This window comes from Anas platyrhynchos, chromosome 21 (genome assembly GCF_047663525.1).
Source record: "Anas platyrhynchos isolate ZD024472 breed Pekin duck chromosome 21, IASCAAS_PekinDuck_T2T, whole genome shotgun sequence".
NCBI lineage: Eukaryota > Metazoa > Chordata > Aves > Anseriformes > Anatidae > Anas > Anas platyrhynchos.
The window spans coordinates 9,548,056-9,570,860 of NC_092607.1; the positions used below are offsets into that span (position 1 = coordinate 9,548,056).

The 22,805-nt window shown below is 50.7% G+C and overlaps 1 protein-coding gene across 16 annotated transcripts in view; it reads left to right on the forward strand.

Annotated features, from left to right (window-relative positions):
* Positions 1-19,141, forward strand: part of CHD6 (chromodomain helicase DNA binding protein 6) — a 68,690-nt gene extending 49,549 nt beyond the window's left edge. For 8 of the 16 annotated variants that reach the window (XM_072026473.1, XM_072026465.1, XM_072026466.1 and 5 more), the window contains exons 27-37: positions 346-403; positions 1,204-1,423; positions 3,639-3,847; positions 4,984-6,540; positions 7,059-7,207; positions 7,507-7,713; positions 8,749-9,195; positions 9,878-10,069; positions 11,635-11,754; positions 13,072-13,176; positions 15,236-19,141. In XM_072026473.1, coding sequence (XP_071882574.1) covers positions 346-403; positions 1,204-1,423; positions 3,639-3,847; positions 4,984-6,540; positions 7,059-7,207; positions 7,507-7,713; positions 8,749-9,195; positions 9,878-10,069; positions 11,635-11,754; positions 13,072-13,176; positions 15,236-16,126 — 4,155 coding nt within the window. In that variant the 3' untranslated portion in view covers positions 16,127-19,141. The remainder of the gene's footprint in view (positions 1-345; positions 404-1,203; positions 1,424-3,638; positions 3,848-4,983; positions 6,541-7,058; positions 7,208-7,506; positions 7,714-8,748; positions 9,196-9,877; positions 10,070-11,634; positions 11,755-13,071; positions 13,177-15,235) is intronic. The other 8 variants (XM_072026472.1, XM_072026477.1, XM_072026479.1 and 5 more) reach the window with 4 other exon arrangements.
* The last annotated feature ends 3,664 nt before the right edge of the window (positions 19,142-22,805 follow it).

Sequence of the window (22,805 nt, forward strand, 5' to 3'; positions counted from 1 at the left end):
CACAAGGATCCTGAGAGAAATGGCCCTGGTGGAGAGGATGAGCAGTGGATCAGGCAACACGTGGGGGTTCGGGGTTCATTTGGAGGCTGTCAGTGCCACTACAGCCCACGTCCTTGTGGTGGACCTCACCCATGGGCTCAAAACACTGTTCACCTGAACTGGCACCTCCCCTGTCCACACTGCTCTGATCCTGTGTGCTGAGGGATGTGTGTGAGGGCATGGGACATGTGGCCCTGCCAATCCTGCAGCCCCAGACCCTTCCAGGGCCACAGAGCTGGGGCAGGGGGGCAGCGGGGGCTTCAGTGTAGGTCTGGAGAGGTCCCTGCTGATGGCTTTTTTCTGCAGGACATCGTGGCTGCTGGCGTGGGCGAAGCTGGAGAGAAGCGGGATGAGCCATCGGCAGGTGAGCCTGTATCTCCCACAGCGTGGCATGTTGCTGCCTGGGGACTGGCACGGGAAAGCCTGAGCCAGAGCACTGGTGCTGCTCGGGTCAGGAGGGGGTTAGGGTTAGGGATGTGCTGGCCTGTGGTAGTGGATGAGAGCTTAACCTGTGACAGTGGTCACCCTACACCCTGGCTGACAAGCAGATGAAGGGAAGAGGAGGTTCATTTGAAGCCCATTTGGCCTCCAGGCTACAGGAGCACTGCAGGAGGGGTGTCTGGCTTTGCTTTGCCATAGCCCAGCACAACTACAGCAAGGGCATTTTGGGGGTGGGAGCGCAGATGTGCTCCGAGAGCCTTCGTCATGCAAGACCCGGGGATGAGCCCTGTGGCAGGGCAGCCAGGCTCCCAAAAAAGAGTGGTACCAAAGCCAGCCATGGGTGCTGGAAGCTGTCAGCCTGTCCTGGCTGTGCAGTTGCCTGTGCAGGGTGTGTGCTGGCAGTGCAGTGGGCAGTGCTGGCGGATGCTACATGCTGGCCAGCTGCTCTGCTGAGCAGGTGGGAGGCAGAGGGAGTCCTGGGGACTGCAGACCTCTGCCTCTGGGCCCTCTCTGAAGGAAGCTCAGACATGGTGAGTGTGTGAGCCAGCAGCTTTACGGGTACAAAGCCCAGGGGTGGTCACTGCAGCCCCCCTTTCCCAACCGTGGTCGCTCATGCTCCCTGGGAGAAGACAGGAGGGAGCTCTCAGAGCCAAGCAGCAGCACGCGTGAACTCGTGGCTTTGCGGCGTGCATTAAATACTAATGTCCTTGCTGATGTTTGAAGCCCAGGATGGCTCCGACTCAGACAGATCCTGCTGGCCTGTCTCATCCGCCCTCACGGCCAGACTGCGGCGGCTCGTCACTGTCTACCAGCGCTGCAACCGCAAAGAGCTGCCTCCCCGCGCTGAGATGCTGGTGCCCGGTAACCATGGATACTGGCTGCAGGACGAGATGTTCAGGAGAGCCTCAGAGATGGACTCAGTGAACAAAGAAATGCAGAAAAGGTAACAGAGCAGCAGACCCAGGCGGAGGGTCCTTCTCAAGGCTTACTAAGGGCTGCTGAATTCCCTGCCCCTCTGGGTTTACCAAGGTGGATCTCAGCAAGGCTGGCTGCGTGTGTACCACGCAGGTGTGTGGGTCCTTCCTGCGCCTGGGAACTCTGCTCCCAGCCCCAAAGGAGCCTTGTGGCCCCAGCTGCCAGCCCGGCCCAGGGGTCAGCCTCCATTGTAGTTTGTAGGTAGCGGCTGGTGACAGCGTGAAAGGAAGCTGGGGATACCTCTTCAGGGTCAAATCCAGCATCTGCTGGTCTAGGGATTGCCCTCCAGCAGAATGGGTACTGCTGAGCATTTCTGTGCACTCAGGACTCATTGTGGATGAGGGGTGGCGGATGGCTGCTGTCACAGCCTGCATGCTTGGACTTTCCACCCCTGGTGGCTCGCACACCACTGCCTTAGCCTCCTGTTAGTAGTCTCAGGAGCCCGCTGGTGGAATATTGCAGCCTTCTCCCATTTTGTTGCATTCCAGCAAGTGGAAGGCTGGCAGGACCATGGTCTGGCAACCAGAGTGGCTCTGCAGGAGCTGGACAGGGTGTGAGGCAGGCTGCACTGCAGGCCCTCTCCATTGTCAGCAGTACTCCCTGGTGTTATATTCTGTGAATGTGTCCATGCTGCGTGAGCCCACGTAACCGTTTGGTGTCTGTGCTGCCCTGCGACAGGAGTTCAGTGATTTAGCTACACCTTGGCTGAATTCTCCCCTTTCACCCATTTTGAGCATATCTTTTTGTCATTCAGCGTGCTTCTCCCTAGTTCTACCAAGGGAAGCTCTGATGCATTTGTACCTTTCTACTTGCCTTTAACTGCCCCTGAGGATGGTATTACTGGAAGCGCAGCATCCCCCTGCTCACTGCATGGTTGTAAGGAAGCTGCTCCAGCCCACTGCTCTTCCCCTGATCCTCTTCCAGTTGTACCATCTCTTCTCCAAGGTGGGGGACACCAGTGCTCCTCACGGTGGTCAGGACATGGCTGTGCTGTGGACACGACAGCCCTGATATTTCTGCATTTTAACTCTATGGTCTCCTCCCAGGTGTGTCCTAGGTAGCTTCTACCAGCCTTTAATTTGAAGCGTTGTAACAAGCTCCGCTTTGGGCTCAGTGGTTTGGATCATTGATTTTTTTATTGGCTTCATTCATGTTATTTTTCGTTTTGGAGTAAAACAGCACTACAGAATACTCACAGCCTCTGGAAACAGGGGTGGAAATGCTAATCCGGGTGTATTTTGGTTGCTTTTGGAGCACTGGGAGCTGTCATCGCTTCTGATCTCCCTTGACATGTTCCAGCTGCTTGCAGGCACTGGCACAGAGATGTAATTCAGAGGAGTTCAGATTTGACTTCAAGACTTCTTTAGCACACAGCACTCACCTACTGCCGTGACCTGCTCCTGCTCTTGCCCTACTTTTTGTACCCTAACCTCTTCTCTGCAACCTGCTTTTCTGTGCTCTGCCTGCCCAGGGCTGTATGTACCCAGTGTGCCCTTCACCATTTCTGTCCTGGATCATTCCTTTGCCTCATCCCCATGAGATGAAAGCTCAGAGGGTCTGAGGCAGGGTGAAAATTCTGTTGTAACTGTGCTGTGACTGAAAGCCTCCATCACCAGGGCTGCTTCCTTTAATCAGGAGGGGGTGACATCTACACCTGCCACCCAGGAATTCTGCTGACTCCTGTTATCAGGGTGGCTGGTGGTTGTTACTAGGACCCTAATAACAATGGGCCCCAGTCCCGGCTCACCTCCTGAAGAGGCTGGATGAGAGCTTTGTCTGCAAGGAGCTTACTTTCAATTTCCTGGTCCATAGGGTTGACTTTTCCATGGAGGGCAAGAGACCAACCTCAGTTTGGCAGAAAGCCAGTAGGGGTGATAGTTTTGTGCCTCCACAGAAGCTGGGCTGGAGCCTGTGTCCCATTGGCAGCACAGTCAGGAACTGTGCTGCTTTTTGGACACCACAGTGAGCCAAGAGTCAGAGTGCCCACAGTCTTCACTCCGCCTCGCTATACACCTTGAGACCTCAGGATCTCAGTGCTCCTCAGCGTGCTCCTCCTGCCAGCTCCCCCAAAACTGCTGTGCAGTAACTGATAGTTCCCTCCGATCCTCTCAGCCTGCTGTCTTGCCCATGCTGGCACTAGAGCATGTTTCAGTGGCATTCACATCTTCTTCTCTACCCCACAGGTGGACCAGGAGGGAGCAGGCAGATTTCTACCGCACTGTTTCCTCCTTTGGGGTCATCTATGATCAGGAGAAAAAGACCTTTGATTGGACTCAGTTCCGAGCCATCTCTCGTTTGGAGAAGAAGACAGATGAGAGCCTGGAGAAGTACTTCTACAGCTTTGTGGCCATGTGCAAGAATGTCTGTGGTCTCCCGCTGTGGAAAGAGGATGGTGAGTGAGAACTGTATGGCCTGTGGGAGGTCTGTGTAGCCGTGGGCCAGAAATTGTCTCACTAGAGCTCCTGTCATGGAGCAGAACACCAAGGGGGGAGTTTCAGGGAGGGTAGGAGGTAGCAAGAGTCATGGGCTTACAGGAGACACCTGTGTTTTTGGCTGCGCTCCCACCACTCTGTACCGCCTCTCTGGTGCAACAGGAAGGTAGAGCTGCCAGACAGGCTCCAGCCTCTGTTCTCACACATTTCACGGAGTTATCCCATGAAATCACACTTAATTTATCTGAGATAGTGACCCTTAGATGTGAGGGAGGAGAAGTAGAGAAGCAGCAGTTCATATTGCTTCCACACTGGAGCTGAGGGATGTTTGTGCAGTTTGTGTTGCTGCTTTCTGCCCAAGCACCTCTTTGCTAGGAGTGGACGGAGTCTGCACAGTGCCCATGCATGCTGCCCTGCTAATTAAGGAGCTATTCTGCAAGGCAGAAGGGGTCTGAAGCTGCCACAAGACACTTGGGAAGTCAGGCTGGGAATCTCTTCTGGGAGCACCCAACATAGCCCCAGAAATGAGGCACACACAGGATGTGACAGACAAAAAGCTGCTTGGCTGCTGTTTAAGCACAGAGTGATTTGCTTCTGATGGCAGCAGAAGGGATCTCAGCTCAGACCTACCTGGAGGTCTGGTCTTGTGCACAGTTCCTTAGAGCTGTGTGTTAAAGCCTTAGGTAAGGATATGGAGGTGTCACTCATGAAAAGAGCCGCATGAGTTGAAAGACTCCCTTTCCTGAAAACCTGCTGAAGGACTGCCAGAGGCTCACAGCCCAGGGAGTCCCTCTCCGTGCAGCACTGCCAGTTCTGATGGAGCAGAGTTCAGGCAAGATGTTGAAATCCTCTGCAGCCAAGTGCCTCTTTCGGTTCAGCTGATCAAGTCGGGAGTTTACTCTAATGTGGCCGTTCGGTGGCAAATGAATGGAAGGTGGTGACCCTGGGAAACTCAGGCTCAGTGGTGGCATCAACCACTGCCCCCCACCTCACCTGCAGTCTGAGCAAGAGTTAAGATTCACCTAGCTTATCGCTGCCTCTGAGTAACCCTCATCAGCCAGTATAATGGGGCCTTGTTTTTTTGTTCCTGTTGTAGGTCCCCCCGACCCTGACATCTACGTGGAGCCTATTACAGAGGAACGTGCTGCCCGAACCTTGTACCGCATCGAGCTGCTGCGAAAGGTGCGCGAGCAGGTGCTCAAGTGTCCACAGCTCCACGAGCGGCTCAAGCTGTGCCGGCCGAGCCTCTACCTGCCAGTGTGGTGGGAGTGTGGCAAACACGATCGGGACCTGCTAATCGGCACCGCCAAGCATGGCCTGAATCGCACTGACTACTACATCATGAATGACCCTCAGCTGTCTTTTTTAGATGCGTACAGAAACTATGCCCAGCATAAAAGAACAGGGATCCCAGGCTCAGAAACCCTGTGCTGCCTTTACCAGACTAACTCCAAACTCTACAGTTCCCCTCTGTACAGCCAGGTGGACCAAACCTGTGAATCCCTGGAGACTGAATCTGAGAGTCAGATCAAGCTAGAAAGCATTGACAACACTATGTCCCAGTCTGGGGGCAGCCCGCCAGATGCAAACTGTGAAACATTCATGTCCAAGGTCCGGGACATCATGTCCAGTAACTACGATGAGAGCTCTCTGCCGGACTCACTGATGTGCATGATGTACGACGAGAAGGCCTGTAACAGCGAGCAAAGCTCCCTTGCCCGGGACAGCCCAAGTTGCACAGATATTGGAAGTGGTATTGCTAAACTCTCTGAGGGCAAGCTAGAGGGGGACGAGGATCCGTCCAGCTGTGATGCAGAGGCCATGAGAGAGACTTCCTTCCTGGAGGGACTGCAGGTTGGCTGTGACCAAATGGACAGTCAGAACGGAGAAGCTGAGCCTTCGCCTTCTACTCCCGAAAGTGACCCTTCACAGAGCATCCCAGCAGAGCTCTGTGAAGCGTTGCAGCAGAAGAGAGACCTCACCAGCCCTGCACCTGAGCACGGTGCCATGGAAGGAGTCATAAGCATGGGGCTGTATGGTTCCAGTCTTCATAACTATGACATAAAGGTTCCTCCTGAGCAGAGGTTCATTAATCTGCTGCAGGAGAAAGGAATGGAAGCAAAGTCAGCCCCAAGTCAGAGCCACAGTGAGGAAGATGAGGAGGAGGAAGAGGACGATGATAACTCTGAGGCGGCAGCAGATGTTGCAGAAGACTTGAGTGGTCCAAGGACCACAGCTGGTTGTGACCCTGAGACTAACGAACTGGGAGGCGAGGAGCAGAGCCCTGGCCTCCCCACACCTGAGGACACTTGCCCCGAAGCCGTGAATGGCGAGAGAGAGGCCCTGGGGCTAGGGACACTCGAAGGCCCTGGGGAACCTGGGCCAGAGGGAAGGGAGGACCACAGCCTGAAGGAGGAGAGCATCCTGCAGGACTTGCCTGGCCAGGCTCAGAGCCAGGCTTTCAGCCCGCCTGCACCTCCAGTGGGACCCCCAGGGGCAGAACCCTCCCATGCCAGGGAGGAGGACTGGGGACAAGGGTCCGAGGGGCAGGCAGGCTGTAGAGAAGCCCCGCACCCTGAGCCCCCGGGGATGAAGCAAGAAGAGTGTGAGATCAGAGATGAGGAGGAGAAAGCTGGCAGCAGCCAGAATCAAGGTAGGGTTCTGAGAGCTCCCTCTGGTTGACAGTCACCTCCGACTGGGATGGGAGGGCTCACTGTCCTCAGTGCCAAAGCCTCGGGGCTGTGCAGCCAGCTGAAGCAGCCACCCCTCTGCAGGCACTGGGGCCCTTCTAGTTGATGTGACTGGGGAGAAAAGAGTTGTTGGCAGGGCTTGCCAGGACCCTCAGCAGCCCTTCAGCGAAGGCTCTCTCTGGTAAGGCTCCTGCCCTCCTCGCCTGCCCGCCCAGGGCTCTGGCTGTGTCACTGGGGAAGGTATGAGGGCCACTGCCATAAAAGCCCCAGAACTCAGCTCACGGGAGTGCCGGTCTGCCCGCTCCTGACTGCTATGGGCTGCCCAGTATGGCCCAGGACTGCTGCATTGCTTGGTTACTGGCTGGGGAATGGGATTTGTGTGGGGCCTGCTGGGCACTAAGCTGGGAAGGTGGGAAGAGGTGCTACCTGAGGTGGTAGGGGAGGGAGGGTGATGATGGGCTCTGTTCTGTCATTTTCTCAGATGGTCTGGAGAAGTACTCAGAGGAGGAGAGCAAGAGTTCGACTTCTGTCCTGCCTGGGGAGATTGATGATCTTCAGGATGCCCGGGCACCGACCATAGCCCAGCTTTTGCAGGAGAAGACACTTTACTCCTTCTCTGAATGGCCTAAGGTGAGTTAAAAATGAGTGCTGTTCATATTGCAAATGTTACTGCCTCGTCCTGACAAGCAGAGGCTCACACAGCCCCAGCTCTGCCCCCTCCTCCTCTGCACGTGGCTCCCCGTGGCTGCTCTGGCTCAGGGTGCTCTCAGCAGGCCAGAGACCACCCGGCCCAGGGCAGTTCCTTGCTGCACGGAGGTCACAAGGATTGTGTTTGCCTTTGCTTCTGAGGCAAAGGCAAAAAAAAAAATGAATTACCTGAGTTAATGTCATTCAAGCCCCAGCCTGCCATTGTCTGATCCTCTTTGCAGGACCGTGTGATCATCAATCGCATTGACAACATCTGCCATGCCATCCTGAAGGGCAAGTGGCCTTCCTCTAGCCAGCAGTTTGAGACACAGAGCCTGATCGCGGCCCCAGCAGTAGCCAGCAACGCCGGCAGCAGGAACAGCTTTGCAGAGTCAGAAGCCCCTGATCCCAGCTTCAACAACGGAGTGTTAATCTCCCAGGTACAAAAGGTGAGGGGGCCCTTGGACAGGGACAGGTTTAGGACGCTGTGGTGAAGCATTGCCCACAAGTGCTCAGTAGCTTCCTAATCAGGGCCTGGGTTTTCACTGCCTCTTGGTGCCACTTGTGGTCGATGTGAGAAAAATCTCAGTAATTTTCTTCAGACAGGATCTTCTGTGAAGCTATTTTATTCGCGATTGCAATGGCGAGCGTCCTGCAAGCAGGAGCGCACAGTAAAAGTTTACCATAACCATGGGAATCGTAAACTATTTCCCAACACCTGATTTCTCCCATTTCCTCATTGGCTGAGTACTGCAGGTTCACAACCTACTCAACGCAGTTCTATACCACGTGTACAATTTTGTTTGACCAGCTGTTAATTTCTCCTTTTCTCCAGCTGTTAATTTCTCCTTTTCCTTTTTTTTTCCTTCTTCTTTCATGACTAGAAGGCCTGTGATTTTTGTTTTTACTGATTTCATGCTGCTCGTCCTGTTTTTCTTAGCTCTCCTCCTTATTTTGGGACAGTGGGACCTTCCCCTTATCAGCTTAACATACTCCCCACTGCTGTGCTACACAATCACTTCTGAATATGCTAGGTTAGTGGAATTTTCCACTGCAAAAACACCTTTTATTGGGAAAACACAACTTTGTTTCTCACATCTGTAACACACAGCTTAGGCCACTCGGTCCCCTCCGCTGAGGGCTGGCAGCCTGGGGGGGGAAGGCTGTTCAGTGGCCTCTCCACAGCTCCTGTGGCTGCAGAAGGGCTTCCAGAGTTGCTGCTGAAACCCCTGGCGTGGTCAGGGAGGACAAGAGGACAATGTCCTGCTGTCCCAAAGGAAAGTGCGCTGCCCCGTGAGTCTCTGGTCTCTCACTGCTGGGAATAGCACAGAGCCAGGAGCTGGCCTAGGACCCCAACGTGTCCCTCCAGCGGCTGGTGGAGCACCCAGGGCTCGAGCACCTTGGCAGAAGGATGTTTGCGTGAGCTGTGGCCCGTGGCAGTGCGCGAGCAGCCGTAAACCTCTCTGTGGTTTTGTTCCACACAGGAAGGCTTCCTGACTCCTGCCTTTGCAAAGGATGAGCGGAAACACAGGAGGCTGTACGAGTTCGAGGTGGAGAGAGATGCCAAACAGAGGAGCTTGGAGCAGTTAGCAGCAACCCACATTCATTCTCCCATCGTGCTGAACGGCTGGCGTGAGGCAGCTGTGGACTTGTCCAGAAACTCTGATGGGTCCCCAGGGAACTCCTCTCCGTTCCCCCTGAATACAAACATGCCCAAACTGGGGACTGTGAACACCCTCCAAGGCTCCCTGGGCATGGACTTATCTGGCATTCTCCAGGCAGGGTTAATCCATCCTGTCACAGGACAAATTGTAAATGGCAGCCTCCGAAGAGATGATGCTGCCATGAGGAGGAGACGGGGCAGGAGAAAAAATGTAGAAGGGATGGACCTCATCTTCCTGAAGGAGAGGCCTCTTCCAACAAGGCTGCAGGTGGGTCAATGCTTCCCCCTTCACATGGCCCTGATGCAATCAGCACAATTTATCTCATGGTCCAACCCTCCTCTACGAGCTCTGCTTCCCTTGTTACAATGTGGGGCCTCCCCCAGGAGAGCTGGGCTTGTGCTGGAGCAGGCAGGAGCAAATCCTACTCCAAGGAGGAAGGGAAGTACTCTCTGTCTTGCAACACTCTCTCTGGAGTGTTGGAGTCCTGATAAGCATTATCACAAGCAGCTGTTCCAGATCAGGGAGGGCATGAGGTTAGAGAACATGAGAAAAGGTCCATGACAGCATTTGAGCTGTTGCCAAGAGGCTTTTGCATCCCTTTTCCTTCTGCCCTGGGATCCACTCAAGGCAGAATGAGCACTGGGAGCAAGAGCAGTCCCTTCAGACCACTTTTAGGAGTGATCCTGAGGAAGAGTCAGTTCTCCTGGTCATGAAGGTGTTTCCAGGTGAGATGCAGAAGCATCTCCCATCTGTGCTGGCAGTGCTGGGAGCTGAGCGGAAGCATAACATGTTGGTAGGTGGTGATTTAAGGAACAGGCAATGGGAATATGGGGATTAAGGAGCCAACCTGGTTTCCAACCAGTGGAGGCAGATTTGGGATCTCTCTGTGGGTGCAAATGCATTACTGCGTGCTGCTGATGGGCTCCCTTGGCTCTTCCCTTCACCTCAGGACGTTCAGGAAGATCAGCCGCAGCCTCCCCAGAACACCCCCCTCCCAGATGGGCCGGTTGCTGCTACCTCAACTCCACAGCCAGTCCCAGCTGCAGGCAGCCAAGCAGAGAAGGCTGTCCCAAATAAGAGTCTCCTTGACTGGCTCCGTCAGCAATCTGACTACACACTCGACGTTCCTGGCTTCGGCACAGTAAGGGTGGCCTTTGGTCGCGTGTGTGTGTCTTTGTCTGCCCTGTCTGTTGCCTTTAGTGCTGGTTTTTGTTTGTTTGTTTGTTTGTTTGTTTGTTTTTTTGTGGTTGCTCTTGAGTTCAGGGCTTCCATGAAGTGTCTCAAAACTTACCCTCTTTCCCTGCACCATGGCTTGTGGTGTTTGTCAAGGCTGTGTCACGTTTTTGGAAGGTGGGCATGGTTCACTGTGCAGCAACAAAAACCTCTTGCTGAGCTGCGTGCTCCTGCCCCAAGGTCTGTCCTCCGGTTCCAGCCCAGGGCATCCAGCTGCCCAGTGACACGCAGAATTAGTCTGATGTCTTCAGAAGCACTGGGGATAGGGGGAGAAACGGAAGGAGGCATTTGGGATGCTCAAGGCCTAAGGGTTCCCTTGCAATTGGGGTCATTTTAAGCAGTGGTGTTGCATTGGATGAGGCCCTCAGAGCAGGTTCTCTGCAGAGCAGCGTTCCTTGCTTTGAAAACTGAACCAAAGCCACTGCATTGCAGGCTGCACAGGCTGTGGGCACATCGCCACAGGCACTGTCAGAGAGCAGAGTGGCAGTGAGTGGAATGCAAAATCTGTCTGATTGTGCTGGCAGTAGCAGGAACATCCCCCTCTTGGTTTCACAGGTTGATTTGCTCCTCAGGTTTCAGCCTCTTTAGCTTATTAGATGATGTGGTAGGCAGAGCACAGCGCACAGAACGGAGTAGGGAGAAATGTGATAACATGTATAAAAGACTGCATCTTAGTCGCAGGAGGTTGTGTGCCTGAAGTAGAGATTCCCTGGAGCTTGCAGTGCAGGAGCCTGGAGCACAGGCGAGATGGGTAATGTGCTGGGGCTCTTTAGGGTTGAGAGATGAGGAGCTCAGTGTTTGCTTGGGCAGGAGGACGCTTGCTTTTTACGATCCAGAGACACACACAGGTCTGTGCACAAGGCCATGCTCTCAGGAGCACTGCTAGAAGCAGTCAGATGGTGGAACAGGAGTGCAGATGCCTTTCCACCACTGTCTGTTACCTTTGCTTGGGAATCAGGGCCTGCAGTGGTTTATTGTAATGCTGCATCCATGCCTGCACATTGACAGGAGTCTGGGGCTTGGTGTGTGCAGTGGGTGTGCAACAAGTCATCTGTAACTGTACACTGCAATCCTGAAGGGCTGTGATCCCAAAGAAAAGGTACAGCAGCTGTGCAGTGGGAACAGCTGAAATCCAGGCAAAACAAAGCACGGACGAGCTGCAGAGGAACAGGGCACCCCGTTCACAGCTGCCTGTACATCAGCTGGGAGCAGACTGGTAGGGAATTAGAAAGTGGTGGAGCAGTCAGGCAAAGCGGGGTACACTGCAAACACTTTTAAGCCTACAGCAAACAATTAATACTCATTTGAAAACCGGCACTGCGGCAAGAGGCCGGCTCCCACTGCTTTGCCCAAGTCTGAGGGGACATCCCTGTCCCGTGGGTGTTCATCTGCGTCATTCTCCTGCAGGGCTTGTAGCCATCCGGGCTCATTAAGTTGTCCGGTCTCATTAAGATTGTCTTGTTTGCACTCCAGAATTTTTCAGACAAGCCCAAGCAGAGGAGGCAACGCTGCAAGGACCCCAGCAAATTGGATATTAATGCACTCACGGGAGAGGAGCGGGTGCCAGTGGTACATAAGGGTACCGGACGGAGGGTAAGCACAGGCCTATTCTCTGCTGTGCCCATGGTGTCTTGAAATGCTTATCAGATCTCGAGCTGGCCTGGGGATAGGTTTGGGGAAGCATGTGGATGGGACACAAATCTGAAACACCATTGATCTGCATTTTTATGTGAAATGTGACAGAGGAGACAGCTACAAAATAACTGACGTGAAGTAAGGGAAGGCTGGGCCTTCACAAATGCTGCTGTGCAAAGGCCCCACAACAGCAAAGTGGCATTTGGTTTTAAAGGTGCCATCAGCATAGCCCTGGCTGCTGTTTCCCGTTCTGAATATGATTGTCACCTTTGAACTCACTGCAATATTCCAGAAATTGTAATCTTCCCATGTGTTGCAAATGTCTCTGTTTTGTTCCTCCTCACAAGGTGTAGCAAGAGCGTACTGATACCCCCCAGTGATGGGCATGCAGGGGATGGAGGGGTGTGAAGTGCTTTCTCTTGCTTTATTGAAATGTGCCTACTAAGCAGCTGGAAACATGAGTTGGGAGCACAGATTTACTGTCTGCAGTTTAATCTGTGCATTGATATTAACTTCTTTGAATGAGACAGGAAGCTTTCCACCCAAATTCAGCTGTTAAACATACCCAGGACTTCATGAGGTCGGGAGGTGATATGAGAATAATCACCTCTAAAAACAAAACAAAGTGGTGAGGTAGAAAGATTCAGCCACATCTGTTTCCCCATGTTACACCTCCGATGGCTGGTGGAGACCTGGGTGAATTGGGTGGGTTTCTCCAGTTCTGAGCATGTCTTTTCTAAAAGCTCTGTCCCCATCTCTCAGCCCACTCGTTCACGGGGAGGGCAAAGAAGAGCGATGGGACAGGGCACAGAGGCTGAGTTTGCCCTCTGCTCCATGAGCTGTATGACTGGAAGCAGCAGTCACGTACAGAGTCCTACAAGGATGTGTAGCAAGGGAAGCGCCTCTGCCCTGAACAAACTGCAGCCCAAGATGACGAGCTGGGGAAAGCGCTGTCACCCCCGTCACAGCACGGGCAAAGGGACTGGCCCACAGCCATGGGCAGAGAAACCCTGGCCTCAGCTCCCAGCTGCATCTTAATCAGCGTCTTGGCCTCAGGGTGTCCTTCCTCTGCCTGAACAGCAACAGGATGGCCTGTGTCTTCTCGGCCTCCTTTTGCATGAGCTTTGCATCTCTCAGGTGTGTAGCAGCCATCCCCTTCAGAGGCTGGCAGATGCTCCTAAACTGTGTGTTTGCCTAGACTTGTAATCATATTTCTTGTATTATTTTGCATAACTCTTTCTGCAATAGAGGTCATCCTTCTGCTGTGTTTTATAGTTAGGGGGAGCCACGGCACCAGCATTGAAGGAATTGCCAAGGTGGCTTGATGCAAACTTGGAGTATGCTGTTGCAGCTGACTGGGCTGACATTGTTAAGCTTTCAGTAAGTTAGAGCTTTTGGAGAAATCTGTATCATGTCATCTTTTCTTTCTCCTCCCCATCCCCACAACCTTTCTCCAGTGAGGATCCGTGAGCTGCAGGGCAGGATCTCACGTGGGAGGGAACAGCCGCAGGTCCGGCCGTGGTCATGCGGCAGAGAGGAAGGTTCAGTGCCTGCTGCGACTCAGCAGCACAGCAGGGGAAGGAGAAGGTGGTCGGTGCCCCAGGGACGGGCACAGCAGCTCAGGGTGACCATCCAGAACGCCTTCCTGGAAGGCTTGGGATATAGAGAAACAGCTGGGGCAACAGAAGCGCACTAGAAGCAGCAATCCACCTCGGGCCACCAGATGGCAGGGAGTGCACAAAATGCTTTCTCACTGGTCAAATTTTCAAAAAACGTACCTTCAGCTGAGGCTTTTAATCAGCTCCTGCAACCTCTTTGTGTGCAGCCCTGTGCCTGCTAGCGGACATGCAGATCATGAGGCTTGAAGACTCAAACACAGACAGAGAAAGGGGCAGAAGGGAAGAAGGATTTTATCAGCCACATTCATTCAGCCCTATTCATTTGCAAATCCCTGCCCCAACGAGTGGCAGGATCTGGGAGGAGCATCCTCCGTGCAGGCTGGCCTTGCCCAGGCTTCTCCTTGTGGTCCTGCTCACCCGCTCCTTGTTTTGTGGCTGTTTTCTGTGATGCCCTTGCTCAACAGGGGCTGGAGGGGGAATTAGTTGGCTTAGAGGTTTGTACTACTCCGAAATCTGCCTTTAATTAGTGCTAGAAATTTGGCATAGCCTTTCCCACTCCCCCAGGAAACAGCTCTACATCCAGGCTGGCATCAGTGCCCATGTCCAGGCAGCCGGCACCCCTGCAAGTGACTGCTTTGCATTACCTCCATTTCTGTGGGTGGCCCCAGCAGGCACCCCCACGCTGCCAACTAGGAGAGCCGTGTACCTGGCCCCTGCCACACACACCGGCTCACGTGCACCCCGTCTCAGCAGCTGCACGCCCATTGGCATTCTCCAGCCCCATCAGTTCTTGGCTTTTGGCAAGCATGCATCCAGCATTGTAACACGTGCATGCAGAAAGACGTCCCGCTGCTCGGGGTGCTTGGGCAGGGCTGAGCATCAGGCAGGCTGCCCTGCAGTGCCCAGGCATATTCATAATCCCGTGCAGATTTTCACGCACACCAGTGGGAGCAGAGCAGAAAATTCTCCCTCTTGGGAGAGTAGTTGGGCTGTGCAAACTTCCCGAATCCTTTGATTCAACTTTTTGCACTTCAGGTGTCAATGGGCAATACTTTCCATATTGCAAACCTATTATTGGAAACTGTTCAGAGGCCGGCAGTCTTTGAAATTGAAGGGAGACACAAAAGGAAACGTTTAAATATTTGTGATGAGAATGCTGAAAAATGGAGTTTTAAGCTGTGCTGTGGATCTCCCCGCACTGCTCCATGTAAGCAGACTGTCGCACCCATGCTGTAGTCACTGGGCTGTGTTCCCATACGTGAGTGCTCATGAGAACTGCGCTGGTGACTCAGGGAAGCTCTAGCTGGGAGCAGTTGAGCAGCACGCCCGCTGTCTGTATGCCATTCCATGCAGCCTTGCTGTCTGGCAGAGCATTGAAAATTTGGCCCTTAGCATTTACAAAGAGCTAATGCTCCAGCTGTTGCTGAAGCCAGGATAAAGCTGGGGTGGGAATGAACTTGAAGTTTCTGACACGGAGCTGCCCCGGTGCTTCTCATATTAGGAAGGGTTTCAGTCCTCAGGAACAGCTGATGGTGAGGGCTCAGGTAAAGCCGAAAAGGCTGCTGTCTGTGCTTCCTCCTTTCCTCCTTGTTCACTTGATGCTCTGCAGTATTGGGCCAGGGCACAGTGAGGGTGTTCTGCATTCGGCAGCATCCCTTGGGGAAAAGTTGTGTATACCTCTCAAATTCCATATCCAGAATCATGTAGGCAAATATTTCTGTGCTGACACCATCTGGGATGCAGATGCAAGCACAGAAAAGCCAGATTTTCCTTGATGTAGTAATAACTGTTAGGCATTTTCTGTTGTGTTTCATTTTTAGGGCTACTTACCAGAAAGCAAATTCAACCGTATCCTAACGGAGCCCGTGCTCCGAGACGCAGGGCCCCGTCGGAGGGGGAGAAGGCCCAGAAGTGAACTCATTAAAGCCCCCGGTGTTGTAGCAGATTCCTCTTCTGGAATGGGACCATTATTCATGAATGGACTGATTGCTGGAATGGATCTGGTAGGAATTCAGAACATGAGAAACATGCAAGGGATCCCCCTGACTGGGCTGGTTGGGTTTCCTGCTGGATTTGCAGCTGTGCCTGCTGGTGAGGATGTGAAAAGCACCCTAAGTATGTTGCCTATGATGCTGCCAGGCATGGCTACTGTACCACAGATGTTTGGTGTTGGAGGACTTCTGAACCCACCGATGACAACTACTTGTACTGCGACTGCTCCAACTTCATTAACAAGCACAACAAAAAGTGGTACATCAAACACAGAGAAAGCTACTGAGGATAAACAGAGTAGCCAGGATGTGAAAAAAGAAACTCTCTCTGAAGATAAGCCTGGTCCTAGTTCGTTTTCTAATCAGACAGAATCTGCAATAACTACCAGTAGTCCTGTAGCTTTTAACCCATTTCTTATCCCAGGGATGTCACCTGGACTGATCTATCCGTCAATGTTTCTTTCCCCTGGCATTGGCATGGCATTGCCAGGCATACAGCAAACCAGACATTCGGAGGCAGCAAACCTGGAGAGCCAGAAGCGGAAGAGAAAGAAAGCTAAAGGGGAATCAGCAAATCCAGAACCAGAAACTGTCTTGCTGCCTGAAAAAGAAGCTGCAAACAGTCAAAACTGTACAGAGCAAACACCACCTTTATCAGCAGAGAAAGAGCAGGATGTACCAGCAGAGGAGGAGCTCAAAGAAGTTAATGATACCAATTAGAACTTTTGTTTCATTGAAAAAAGATGGTGGCTTGTAAGTTTCTTATCCCATAACTATTTGTTACGTACCCTCCTGCCCCCACTCCACCTTCATAAACCTGTGTTTCCATGAGTAATATTATCTACCTAATTCCCTGTCAGAAAACTATGGTGACATATTATATGTTAATAGTTGCAGGGTCTTGCCACTTTATTAGATAAACAGTGTTGTCTAGCTAGTATGGGAGGCACAGAATTCTCGTTCTGTTTTCCAGTTGTTCATCCCAACCAACAATAGCAAATCCAGTTCTTGGTCACCCCCCAAACTGCTCACATATTTGAGAAGAAAAAGAAGCAAAAACAGAGCAAAAGAAAAGTTTTTACCTCTTGGTCTACACACAGACAAGGGTATTTCTTTTTACCGTAACACTGAATGAAAAAGCCTGTATTTGGGGGTAAAAAGCACAGCTATAGTAAGTGCTAATGTGTATTTTTGATTTGAAGTATTTCCCTATTTTATCATGGTTACTAGAATAGTAGTATAGACAGAAGTATATAACTAATGATTGAAAATGCATATATTCATTTCTTTGAAAGAAAAAAACATAACTGGTAGTGATATAATTTCTTTATCACACACCCCCCACACCTCAAAAGTTTGGAGACAAACTACAGTGAGTGAAAATATTATGTAGACATTATTTTGTATTTTTTAAAACCAAAGTTTGGTTTTATGTTAAGTGGAGTTTTAGTTGCCCTTTCCTTGATAGTTACAAGAACTTTTCAGCCTGAGCTGAAAATGTTTTGCACATCTTGCATGACTTTTTTGGGATTACTGTACCTGTAGCTACCAGTTTCTTCATCATTCTGCTAGTATTCAGTTCTCATCTATGGCGTTAGTTCTCATCTGTGGCGTTAGAATTGCTGTAAAGTTATTTTTTTCCAGCCATGAACAGGCCACACTGATTTTAATGCTCTTATATAAACACTGAGGCTTTTTGAGTTTTTAGATTTTACAATCTGTACCCCAGATGCAGCATCCTTTCAGAAAACAAGAAAAAAGCTGTAGGCCAGCTTTACTATTTTGAGAGTCCTTCAAGAAGGACAATAGAGATTTTCAAAGCTTGAGTTTATTCTTCTTTCCTAGTGTTAGACTGTGAAGAGATCACTTTTGCTTCTTCTTTCCATTCCTCTCTGTTCTACTTGCTGTTGAACAGTATTTCCAAGCCCCCCCATTGGCAAATCATTTTGATATATGCATTTTAAATGGACAGGTTTTTAATGCAGTCAGTGCCCGAAACTCTGTGTATTGAGACACCTCCACAGGCAACTCTTTGTTTTCTCCTTCCCTTCACTCCTTATTTAGTTTTTCTTTCACTTGGGCTTGTTCTAATTTGCAGCTCATGGTTTGAGACTTGAAATAAACACACAGTGGTGCAGCAGTGAGATGGCAGGCTGTTGAGGGAGTTGGGAGTGTGCTAGTAATCAGTTACACATTTGGTTGTCACAATTTACTGTATTTTTTACTTATTTTCTGTTACAGTTTTGCTAATTTATCAGATGGTCCAAATGTTTTGACATAACTATTTCAGTTTGCATTATTTATTTATGATGCTTTTTGTCATTGTCTTTTATACATTTGGGATTATAAATTATGTACATGTTAAAATTAGCATCTCAAAGAAGTCTGTTACCCACAATCTAAAAAACATTCGGTTTATACTTTCACAGAATTTATTCCCAGTTTGCTGGATTGGATGATTTTTTTTAAGTATGTAACCAATCATAATGCAACCCCTCCACCCCCCCAATAATTAAATGTGTTCTATTTAATAACATCCTTGTAGCATAGATACTGTATCACTATCGACAGATTTCTTAGAAATGCTGCTATCTCTATTTAACTAACATTTTGTTCAGTTTTGCCTCCAGTGGAAGCAGAAAGGGTTTTTTCAGCTGTTAAATCCAAAATCAATATAATTTATTTATGTAAAAAAAATCACGATTGATATATTTTTGAACCTTTTAAGTACTAACTTTCTTTTTATTCAGTAGAAGAACATGTACTTGCCCTAAATCCTTAAAATACAAATGCTATAAAACTTCATATATCTTCAAAGCCTTACTGTGAATGGATATAGAAATCTCTTCAGAGTCCATTTCTTGTATGGGATGGTTTTTCCAGGGTTACACTCATAAGGAACAGGGTTTAAAATGAAATTTATTTAATTAGCCAGCATGCTCTATACCTTGTTCTTACTTATCGGACATGTATGCTAATTCTCTGGGTGTTTAGGCTTCACTTTGACTGCTACTTTGTGACCCTTTTGCAACCTGATATACTCTGTGGATTATTTAGACTGTAAGGCATAAGTGGCTTCTTATACTTTTCCATCATATCCAAAACAAATGCCAAATTTTCACCAGTTTTCATGGATACTCACACAAACATACATTCTTCACCAAATGTGCTAACAAAATAAACTGTCTGTGCTCTTGAACATGGATAAAAAGAAAAAGATTTAAAAGTCAGATTTTTATTTTTTTAATTTAGTGACTAGATGATGCTTATCTTTCAGACTTGGCAGAGCCTTGCTACAGATGTATATAATTTTTTCAGCAAATATATGTGAATGTTTAATTCACCTGACTCAGTGATAAAAGTTACTTGCCTTTCTCTCAGCATGAACACTTTTGAGAAGCTGTTGAATCCAGCGTGCTTCTGCTTTAGGGCGGCTCGTCACGCACCGTGAGCTGTGCTTTACGTGCTCGGGGGAGTGCCTGCTCACAGCACACTCACGAGCTTGTGGCAGTGCACGGGGGCAGTCTGTTCAGGCTCTTCGCCCGGACGGTCGGTAGGAGCCCCAGGAGCAGGCAGAAAATCCCCCGGTAGCAGTAATAGTCCTTAGCGCTTTTGCAGCATCTCTCAGCAGAAGGGGAGCAGGTGCTCTGGTTTCTCTCACTGAGATATTGTGTCTCCATCTAAGCCTTGTAAAATGCTAATAGGTGCCAAATAAATGCTTGTAATAAATCTCAATGTAAGGATCTCGTGCTTTAGAAAAGCAGGTATTAATTCAGTTTTTCAGTTGAATAAAAAAATGCACGGGAGAAGCTAAATTTCTTTAAGGTGCAAGAAAACTTTAAAGTCGTGGAGCAAACCAAGAGCTTGTGCTTGCTCCCCTTGCTCTTGCATAAATGCATTTCCTTGCATTTTGTTGCTGTGTTTATCTTGGGGTGAGAAACAGGAGCGCACTGGGCAGAAGAGGCATGAACCTGTCAGAATATCAGGTATCGCCTGGGGGCAGAGGAGGGAAAATGATCCCATGAGTGATGACTTTCCTGTTCCCAAGCCTCCTTTTGTGTTGTGGCTCTGCACACTGCAGCTTTCCACTGCCCTCATCGCTGACGGGAAAGTTTGCTTGAAGCACCTGCAGAAACCAGGTAGTTCCTTGATACATGAAGCACTCGTGCTGGCATTTACCCTATCTCTGTGAATTCCCAAGATGCAGACAATTCAGGAGCTACAGCAGGAAATCAGTTCTGCTTCCCTGTCTCGCCTAGTTTAGACTTGAGTTTGATTTTATCAGAAGGAGGCTGGGATGGTCCTGTTGGGCTTTTAACTGTCTCTTATTTCTCAGTGGTCCAGATGATTAGGATGTGTTAATGATTTAACTTGGAATTCAAAGTTTCCGTCAGAAGTCTGGATGAAAGCGTTATTTCACGCAAGACAGCACCATCCCTTGGAGGATATTCAAGGAATATCACTGATCTATTGCACAAGCAACTGAGAGGAGCAGGAGTCTGTAGCAGATGCTCTGCAACATGTCTTGTCTCCTCATTTGGCTCCTGCTAAGCCTTTGGCTGTTGCATCTGACAGGCATTTCAGATGTGTTGTTGAAAAAAGAACCATTTTACAGGAATAGCCAATACTATTTATAAAGTCATATTTTAAAAGGAAAGCTCCACTGTGACTGGCTTTTTTTTTTCAGAAACCATGCTCAAATTTGTAGTTTGCAAGCAGACGCACCTAGACAAAGAAACGCTCAGGCCTGCCCAAGGAAGGCACATCCTTTCTTTTACTCAGAGGAAGAAATACTGTGAGATTCAGAGTACGTGGCCTGTTTATCATTGATTAGATACACTTATCATAGAATCATAGAATGGCCTGGGTTGAAAAGGACCTTACAGATCATCTAGTTTCAATCCCCAGCTCTGGGCAGGGTTCCCAACCACCAGGCCAGGCTGCCCAGAGCCGCATCCAGCCTGGCCTTGAACACCCCAGGGATGGGGCAGCCACAGCTCCTCTGGGCAACCTGTGCCAGTGCCCCACCACCCTGAGCGAAAAACACTCCTCATATCTAACCTAAATGTCCCCTGTCTTCGTTTAAAACCATTCCCCTTTGTCCTCTCGCTACCAACACGTGTAAACAGGCGTTCCCCCTCCTGTTTATACGCTCCCTTCAAGGAAGGCCGCAATGAGGTCTCCCCGGAGCCTTCTCTTCTCCAAGCTAAACAAGCTCAGTCCCCTCAACCTTTCTGCATAGGAGAGGTGCTCCAGCCCTCTGATCATCTTAGTGGCCCTCCTCTGGACCCGTTCCAAGAGCTCTACATCTTTCTTGTGCTGGGGGCCCCCAAGCCTGCACGCAGTATTCCAGATGGGGTCTTACAAGAGCAGAGTAGAGGGGGACAATCCCGTCTCTCCCTGCTGGCCACCCCTTTTTTAATGCAGCCCAGGACATAGTTGGCCTTCTGGGCTGTAAGCACACACTGCTGGCTCTTGTTCATCTTCTCACACCCCACGTTTCCATTGCCCTTCCTTTGTTCACCAATTGTGTTGCTCCAGCACAGAAGGCCACCAGATTGGTTAGGCAAGACCTGCCTTTGGTGAAGCCGTGCTGGCTGTCTCGAATCACCTCTTTATCTCATGCATGCCTTAGCATGTCTTCCAGGAGGATCTGCTCCATGATCTTCCCAGGCACAGAGGTGAGGCTCACCAGCCTGTAGTTCCCCAGGTCTTCCTTTTTCCCTTTCTTAAAAATGGGAGTGATGTTTCCCTTTTTCCAGTCACTGGGGACTTCACCCGACAGCCATGATTTTTCAGATACGATGGAGAGCGGCTCGGCAACCACATCAGCCATCTCTCCCAGCACCCTGGGATGCATACCGTCTGGCCCCATGGACTTGTACACATCCACTTTCCTTAGGCGGTCTTGGACTTGTTCTGCTGTCACAGTGGGATGGGATCCACTCCTCTCACCCTCTCCTCGAGGTTCAGGGTCCTGACAGACACAGGAAACTTGACCACCGGTGCAGACTGAGGCAAAACACGTACTGAGTACCTCAGCTTTTTCCCTGTCTGAGGAAGCCAGTTCTCCCGTCTTGTTTATCAGAGGGAGGTCACGCTCCTTGGCCTGTCTCCTCCTGCCCATGTATCTGTAGAACCCCTTCTTGTTATTTCTCACATCACTCGCCAAGTTCAGCTCCATCTGTGCCTTGGCTTTCCTGATCCCATCTCTACACATCCAGACAACACCCCTGTGTTCCTCCCAGGCTACACAACCCTGCTTCCACTTTCTGTACGTTTCCCTCTTTTCCCTCAGTTTAAGCTGCAGGTCCTTGCTCAGCCATGCCGATCACCTGCCTCCTCTGCTCGATTTCTTCTGCTGGGGGATGGAGTGCTCTTCCACTCTCAGAAGGGTGTCCTTAAAGAGCTGCCAGCTCTGTTCTGTTCCTATACCCTTGAAGACAGGATTCCCAGGGGATCCCAGCCAGCAATTCCTTGAGCAGTTGGAAGTTTGCTCTCCTGAAGTTCAGGGTCCTGACTCTGCTTTTTGCCAGACCTGTATTCAAGATCACAAACTCCACCAGGGCATGGTCACTACAGCCCAGGCAGCCTCCGATCTTAACCTCTCTATTGCTCTCTTCCACCGGGGTGAGCACCAGGTCTGGTAAGGCTTCACCTCGGGCCAGTCCATCTATTACCCGGACCAGGAAGTTATCCTCAACAGACTCCAGGAATCTCCTGGATTGTCTGGAAAAGACACTTGGTGGCTTTTCATGGCATTTGGTTTTCCTTGCTCTCACAACAGATATTTTTGCAAAGACATTTAGGTGCTCAGACAAAAGCTAGCACTTGAGTGAAGTAACATTTTGGAGAAGGCCCAAGCTGTGGTGGTGCTCAGTGGGGACAGGCTCCACTGCCACATGGCTCCTTCCAGCCCAGTGCTGCGGGAGCCAGTGGGAACGGCCCCATTCTGCAGTGGGAACGGCCCCGTGGCGATGTGAGCAAAGTGCCTGCATCATCTGCAGCTTCTGCCGCTGAGCGGGATGGACTGCTGCCTGACAGTCCTGACCCTAGGCCGCTGGGCTTTGCAAGTGAGCATTTTAAGAAAAGCCAGCCTGTGTTTGCACAGTAGGACCATAGCTTGGGGCAGGTCAGAAGCTGCTCATGAGACCCACAACGAGGCCGGCATCACCGGGGCTGCTCAGGAGCTCACCCCTAAGCATCAAGTAGTTTGAGCCACCACGAGGGGAGGCCTCCAGCATCGGGTTGGGGCCGTTCTGCCAGCACCGAGGCTCCATCCTGCATCCCCAGTGCATTTTACCCCCCAGCTACACCACCCTGTGCGTTCCTCCGTCCAGCACACAGCTTGGACTGGGCAGCGCACCCACAGCAGCTGCCTGCAGACGAGCCCTCAGAC